Here is an 8,066-nt window from a genome sequence, read left to right as displayed (position 1 = left end):
TGTGTGTGTGTGTGTGTGTGTGTTGGGAGGTAATGAAATCCTCACAAAGTATGGTGGCCCTTGCTCCTCTGGGGACCCCTTCTGTTGTATTGGAGAAGAGCATAATAACGGGTTTGGGTTTTGTTCATCTTCCTTTCCCCTCTATTGGGTTCTCCATGTGGCCCTCAGCAGCAGCTCCAGATGGTAACCTCCCTGTTACCCATCCCCCACCTTCCATGCGGGAGCCCACCTCAAAGACAAGGCTCATCAGAATGAACTCAGCCCCTGGATCTTCTCCCTACGTGGAGAGCTGAGTGTGCTCCTTTCCTTTTCCTTTCTTCTCCATCACCGACGCCAATTGCTGTGTTGTTCTGGACAGTTCACCTGGCAGTCATAGCTGCCATGGCTACCTTCTTCCCTGCTGTATGATAAACATGCCCAATATTCCGTCTCTCAATTTTTTTTAAAGAAGTTTCCTTCAACCCTATCTCTCTCAAAGCTACCAGCCACTCTATGTGTTCATTAAGCATGTTCACACGGTCCACATTGCTTGTCATAGCCATGTGTCTCCACACCTACCACAGCCAATTTTGGCTTCTGCTCTGCTCCTTCTTATCCAGGGTAGCTACCACTGACGTCTAATTTTTAGAACTCCTTATTCATTCCCTGTCCACCTCTGGGCAAGAGAGGAGGAGGATGGTCAAGGTGACCTTTAAGAGGGAATGCTGGTGCTCAGCTCTCTGGTGTTTTCACAGAGAGAGCCTGAAATTGCAGACAAAGACGTTTCTCATCTACCAAGCTGCATATTTTTACTTGGATATTTAAAAAAGCAATATCAAGCTCTGAAAGAAAATGTAACATCGGTGCCAAATCAGATGAGAACTAACACTTGGTATCAACAGGAATATATTTGAATTTAAAAAGGCTAGCTGCATCTGACAGCAATGTGTCTCTGCTACTGAAAGTCTGCGCTGGGTGGGGGAGGGGGGGAGAACGTCTCTCCATCCATCCATCCATTTCTCCCACAGACGTTTATTGAGTCCTGATTCACAGCCAGGTTCTGGGTATGGCATTAGGAAGATAAAAATGAATAAGACAAAGAGAAGCATGTGGCACCGTGGTTAAGCAATGGCACTTTGGGAGTTGCAGGGCTCTGCAACTCTTCCTGAGCTGTGAATGCTGGACAGTTATGTACCTTTTCACCAAGGATTCAAATTTGGTCTAAGAGCAGTTAGTTTTCAGATGTCTGTTAGGATTCTAGTGGATCTAATGATGATCCTCCACCACAAAGATAAGAGGACATCTGTGCATATGATCTTACTTGAAAGAAGAGACTTTGCAGATGTTATTAAGAATATTGAGATGAGATCATTCCTGAGTGAGGGAGAAAGGCTCCTAAATCCAAGAACTCACATCCTTAGAAGAGATCAGGAGGGGCTAGAAATTTTGCCTATTATGCCCAAGTGCTGGGTGCACTCTCTAGCACTGTTACACACATACATACAGAAAGGGAGAGGAGGAAGGAAAAGAAGACAGAAGACAGCATGAAGTATGAGGCAGATAGGGATAACATAATCATAAATTAAGGAACACAAAGGCTCTGTCCACAGCCAGCAAAAGCCAGGAAAGCTGTATGGAACACACTATCCTAGAGCCTCCATAAGGAGCCTGGCTTCCAGAACAATAGAATACATTTCTGTTGCTTTAGGCCATCAAGTTGGTGTTCATTTGTTCCAACAGCCCTGGGAAAACTGAGATACTGAGACATATTCCTGGAACGTAACAAGTCTTTCTTATTTATTAAAGCAGGGAAGAGATGGGGGTTAGTGTGCAAATTTATTTCTTGTGACATGTAGAGTCAGGGAAGGCTTCCCATGGTCTGAAGTGACATTTAGGCTGAATCCTAAAGGGCAGGTGATTCCAGAAGGCGAAGGAGTCAGCACTGAAGCACATGCAGGGTGACTGGTCTGGAAATGGACTGACATTTCAGGAAATGATGAGCACTTTACTTGGAGGCATCTTATGAACTCTGCAATGAAGGGTTCTTCCCTACTCACCCAGCTTTGGAGCTTCTGGAAACCTATTTTCTATGTGTTCTTCACTTAAGGCTGCAGAAGAGAGGAAAGACTAAGACAGACAGCTCTTTACATAGCTCCTCTGACAAAATGTGATTAACAGGGTTGAAGTCTTTCCTAAGGGCTTTAAGAAATACCAGCTTAGCCAGCCCAGTCAATACAGAACAGTCCTCTATTGGAACATTGCTTTGAGATCTTTCTTACTCTCCTTTAGCTTCTATTGGGACTTGAACTCAGGGCCTGGTTGCTGTCTTTTTTTGTTCAAGGCTGGTGCTCTGCTAGTTGGGCCACATCTCCATTTCCAGCTTTTTGGTGGTACATTGGAGATAAAAGTCTTATAGACTTCCTGCCTGGACTGGATTTAAGCTGCTGGGATCCTCAAATCTCAGCCTCCCGAGTAGCTAGGATTACAGCACCTAGCAACACTTTGGAATCTTTTGGCTCAGGAGGCTCAGTTAATTAAAACAATGCATTCAGCAAACTCATCTTGAGTTCAGCTGGTGTTGCTTTTCAGTGGGGAGAAACAGCTTTCCTCTTTAATAAAAAGCCCAACATCCCAAGTATCAATGGCTGAAGCAAACATCTTTCCCTCCTCTGACCCCATGTGCAAACAAAAAATCCAGGGCTCCTAGAAGGTTTGTTTTGTTTTGCTTTAATTCTGTTTATTTCTCTGAGAGTTGTGGCATGACACTGGGCAAATAGTGAATAAGGATTCCTGCAAGGAAAGATGGTAGTAATTTTCAGTTTAAGCTTAAGCCTGAAAAGGCTCACCAAGTATGTAGGAGTATCCAATTTCTTTGTATGGCTCCTAAATCAAATGTTCCCTTAGATGGTCAGAAAACCCATTCACTCACACCACATCCCCTACGCCACAGCATCAACAGAGAAGTGTGTCCAATGCTTCCAGAGAGGAAATAGAAGGTCGAGCAAGTCCTACCTCTGCCATTGGGAAAGCCATATTGTCCAAATGCTCCATCTGTCAACAACATCAAGTTCCAGTTTTGTTCTTATACAGGGACCAGTACCAAATAGTTGCTAAGAAATACTGACCCAGGTACCTGGCTGATGCACAGCATCTCGTTTTCAGAGAATTTCTAGGTTCTCTGCTGTTCCCTTAGCTTTTGATTGTGGCAGAAGCTAGTAGCTAATCTACTCCTTGGTAGATCAGAATCCATACACTTCCCCATTCTCTTGTGAGTAGGAGGGGTCATGCAGTGTGATTGCAAGTGAGGTGTGCCATTACCTGGATGCAGCCTTTGAGGGGTTAGAATACCTCCATGCTCTCAGTAGTGACCCTGGGTAATAGTATCCCCAGATAAGAGGAGCTTAGATTGCTGAGTTACAAGGGGAAAAGGAATCCTACAAATCAACCCTGGGAAGCAAGCCTCCATTGGACTAAGCCCAAGATGTCAGGAACTGCTGTAGAGGAGCTCTATTATTACTAATTTAGGTATAAATTCCATTTTCTCACCATAAAACCAACTGGGAGGATAGACATTGTCCACAATGTGCAACGGAGCTGGAGAGAACAGTTGTGTGGCAATGGAGTCCACCTTTATAGGACAGGAGAAACTTCTCAACTCACAGCCCTAGAAAAGGCTGAGTGTCTCTTATGATGGATGATAAGTGACTTAGGAAGAATGGGAATCCTCTTATTTATCTGCCTACCTGCCAGGCAAGCTTAGACCCAAACATGTGACTTACATCTGGCTTCACAAGAACATTTTTACCAACTCACAACTAGAATCACTGTGCTTCCCACTGCAATCCTAATTTATCCAACTTAGTTTCCTTTCTATGCAGCTTTGTTAGTGTCTTCATGACTCTTTTCTGTTTCCATACAGATTCTTTTGGCAAACCCGATACAAGACAGGAGGAAAGGTGAGGTTTTTAGAATGAACCCTGAAAAAAATTATTATGAGCCATTTGATAGGAGCAAGCCGGTGCTCAGTTTAACAACAAAAACTGTTGGTTTAAATTTTACTCCACTGGGTTTCATGAATATTCATTTTCCCCCCTGATTTAAAAGAGGCTAACATTAAAAAAAAACATAAGTGGTGGTAATTTGTACAGGACACACAGGTAGATATCTTGTAGTTATTTGGTTTAAGGGATGAGCAAGGACTTCTATTTTGAAAGGAGTGTGCTCATGGAACCAGTGGTGAGACTGAAACACTGGCTCTTTCTCTTGGAGCTTCAAACATCACTTTGGTTCACAATTTAGATGGAAAACATTCCCCCTGTAACACTCCTTGATAAACACTTGATGTGGAAACACTAACATTTCATAGCACTTGCTCATATCTTACCTGGCTTTACCTTGGTCTTGCCCACCTGCGGCCATTCACTGGCTTGAATTAGTTCTCAGGTGCAGGAACTGAAAGGTCCGGTTGCCTACTCCATTTCCTATCTTTGTCAGATCCACAAATGACTTACCACAGATGCTCATAGACACATGTGAAAAAAATTCTTTATTAATTTCTCACATTTCATTACAAAATGTATGTTGCAAACAACTTGAATAACCTACTTGTGGTTTTTTTTTTTTATTTTTTAAACCCTTGGCTTCAAGGATTCAGAATCCCCCTCCCTTTCATCAAGTATTGGGAAACACTGACTACTAGAGTCAATAGGTCATCATTTTGCTATTTATTCTCTTCTCTCAAGCTCTGAAAAAAAAAATGTCCTCTGTATAAATTAAACATCAACAAAAAAGGGTTGTAAATTCTATGTCATTACAGTCAACAAAATTATAATAATGCATACAAAATGTGCGGCCACAAAATATCAGATATATGTTTGAAAAAGAACAAAAAATGACATTCTAGCCTTGTTAAAAGGATAATGGTCCCATATTTTTATTAACAGGTTAGCAAAACAAAATCCAATGGATTACAGTATTTACATGTTATTTGAAAAATAAAGTAGTGATAAAAGCATGTCACAATTATTTTCTCTTTTTTTTCTTTTTCTTCCTTTTTTCTTCTTTTTTTTTTCTTTTTCATTTGTAGTTTTTCATTTGTTTTTTAAGTTTTTTCTTTCTGGGTTTTTTTTTTTTTTTTGGTAGCCATTACAAACACCCAATCCAGGTATGAAACTGTTTAGCACATTTGAAAGGAGGCCAATTAAAAACAAATATGGACACAAAAATGAATCATGAATCTTTGTCTAGAGTTCACATTTCCCCTTTTTCTGATTTCCATATGATGGCCCCTCATCCCTAAGGGAAAAAAATTAAATTAAATCTACAAATAAAAATTCTTAACAGCAAGAAAATAAAGAACATGCTTTTCAAGTAAGCAATCATTCCACAAATGCAACATCTTCCATGGATTTTCTTTGAAGCTGTGTGGGACATGGTCATCCCCTGCCCTTCCTTCCCTTCCCTCCCCCTCCCATTCCAAGTTAAAAAAAAAAAAAACACCACCAAAATCATGAAAACCAAGACTCATACATGCACGTGTGTGAACACATTGGCACACACATGCGCATGCACACAAACACGCGCGCGCGCACACACACTCACAAACACACACAAGCTCACACACCAGCTTCTAAAACCTAGGGTTTAAGAAAAGTTCTTTCCTACTTTTTGGAACGAAAACTCTTTTGTTCACAATCAGAACATATTATAAATGTAGGCTTAGCTTTAGTTTAAGCTGTTTCCTCCAGAAAAAGTGAATACAAGGAAACAGAGCAGCTGACAACTAAATTTAAAAACAAAACAACAAATCAAAAAAGTAGTTCTCCAGGCTCCTTGTAGTTTATCTATCATTTCTTGTCCACTCTCGCCAAAGGGAATAGACTCTAGCGTGTCCCCCTTGGTCCCCCAAACAAATGAGTAACCCCTACAAAATACAATGCAAACAAAAGTCAGCCATCCTGAGAAATTATGGATGTGAGACAAATAAGGTGTTAATATGATAAACAACAGAAGAGTGAAGAGGACCTCTTTGCCTGGCTATAGATGGTATAGCTGTGCTCAAAGTTTGGTTCTATCATTAAATTAAAAAGAAAAACAAAAGAGGTTAACTTTTTTTTGCTGTTATTTCCATGTTTAAAATAAAAACATTCCTATTCACAAAGAAACTAAATCTCCCTTGCCCTCGAATTAAAAGAGTAACAAAACACACACACATACACATACACACACAAACAAGTAATGAAAAAAAACTCAATTGTGCTGTGTTTGTAACACTCAACTGGATAGAAAATAAACAGGTGGCAAACAAAATGCCACCATCACCTTAAAATTAGTTCACATGAAGCTACTGAAATCTAAATTATAGTTGAACACGAATAAACAGCTTACCTGGAGTAAGGATGACCATTCACAAACAGTGATCTAATAATTAAAGTCTGTTTCTGTTTTTTTGTTTTGTTTTGTTTTTTACTAAAATAATTAAAAAAATCACAGTATTTTAAGAAATAAAACCCACACGGGGATTTTAAGCACAATTTGTGTTCCTTTCTTTAAAACTCTTTTTATTTCCCCCTCCATTCACCATCTTGCCCAGCAGTTCTCTCTACATTTAACCACAGGACGACAGGTAGTACTGAGAAATGCAGAGAATTCCCTTGGTTAAGTTTGAGGTACTAGGAAACAGGTGACTGTTTTATGCAAAGCAGTTCTTTTTTTGTTTTCTGGTTTTTATTTTTTTTGTCTTGTTATTATTATTATTATTATTATTTTCCCCAAAGCGGCTGCAGTTAGGTCTTGAAAAAGCTTAAGGTATTAAAACTAGAAAAACGCACAGAAAGTTGTGCGTCAAAAAGTTGTTCCCCTTGGAGACGTCTTCCACTGTCCCGGAGCGTGTGTTTCCGTAGACTGTCCAAGGGGACCATGGAACGCACCGTGCCCACAGAAGGTATTCCCACATCCGCAGCGGAGGAAACTTCCATGGTGAAGATCCAGAAGAAAAAGATGGAGTGATGGAAAAGGAGCCACATATTCCAACCATTTAAATAACTTTAATTTACATACTCACTCACACAGGTACCAGTGCTTTGAAAATAGATTGTTCAGTCCCTAAAAAGCAGCTTTGTTCTGTCTTCTCTCTTTCTTTATTTCTTTAATTTTTTTCTGTCCCTCCCTTCTTAGCCCATGCCAGCCCTCCCACTTTCTCATCATGGGTTAAGTCAGGTTTGATGAAGAATTTCAACAAAACTCTTATTCGTTTTTGGCCTCTGCATCCTCCAGGAGAGATTTGTCGGCAGTTACGACACAGATGGCTACCGTTTCACTCTTTAGGGAAAAGTCTATCCCAATTGGCTCATCGTCTTCCTTCTCCTCCATGGAGATAGGTATCTTCAGCATGTCCTCCATCATTTCTTTTGGGTGCACCTCTTCTCTGCTTATTTGCTTGGTGTCATTCAATGCCCTGAGGGATGGGGATGGAGGGGAGAATCGCAGAAGAGGCAGTTCAGTATGCATGCATTTCCTAATCAAATAAACAAGACTCCAGTGCTCTCATAGTTCTCAAAATCCTAAAGGAGCCTTGGGTTTATTTTGATACAAAGCTCTGGGTGTCTATGAGTCAGTTGCCAGTGATATATCTTTGCTGTCTGCTCTGCGTGGGATATGTATTTCTGTATCGTTCGAACCTACAAAAATATCCATTATTAGCGTATGTTTTGATTACACCATGTTTTTGTTTCCAGACTAACATAATAGTTTCATGTCATCTTTTCTGAGTCATAATAAGTAGAATGCTAACAAGGATTGCCTTGTGCTCAAATGCTTCAGCTGATTCTAGAAGCTTGGAGATTGGCTAATATTTATTAAGCTAAAAAGAGCATCTTAGATATCAAAACCTTTTTTTTTTTTTTTTTGGACAGGTCCATAACTAAGGCCACAGAAATAAACAAAAAGCAAAAGCCCTGTAGACAAACCTGTATCTCAGGAAGTTTTGCATTCTCAGAAATCTAGGCATTTGAGGTTTCAGGGCCTATTCTAGAAAACCAGTTCCTAATTTCCTTCTGTGTCTTATAGACCAAAGACACCTTGCCAAA

At 40.3% G+C, this 8,066-nt stretch overlaps 1 protein-coding gene across 1 annotated transcript in view; it reads right to left on the bottom strand.

Moving 5' to 3' along the window:
- Positions 1–4,304: 4,304 nt before the first annotated feature.
- The window catches only part of Znf462 (zinc finger protein 462), a 146,241-nt gene continuing 142,479 nt past the window's right edge, over positions 4,305–8,066 (bottom strand). Inside the window, exon 13 of the mRNA XM_070011153.1 lies at positions 4,305–7,435. Coding sequence (XP_069867254.1) covers positions 7,225–7,435 — 211 coding nt within the window. The 3' untranslated portion in view covers positions 4,305–7,224. The remainder of the gene's footprint in view (positions 7,436–8,066) is intronic.

Source organism: Dipodomys merriami, unplaced genomic scaffold (genome assembly GCF_024711535.1).
Source record: "Dipodomys merriami isolate MVZ:Mamm:240054 unplaced genomic scaffold, mDipMer1.0.p SCAF_11, whole genome shotgun sequence".
Taxonomy (NCBI): domain Eukaryota; kingdom Metazoa; phylum Chordata; class Mammalia; order Rodentia; family Heteromyidae; genus Dipodomys; species Dipodomys merriami.
Note: the sequence above shows the minus strand (reverse complement) of the source record. Positions and strands in the feature narration are given on the sequence as shown.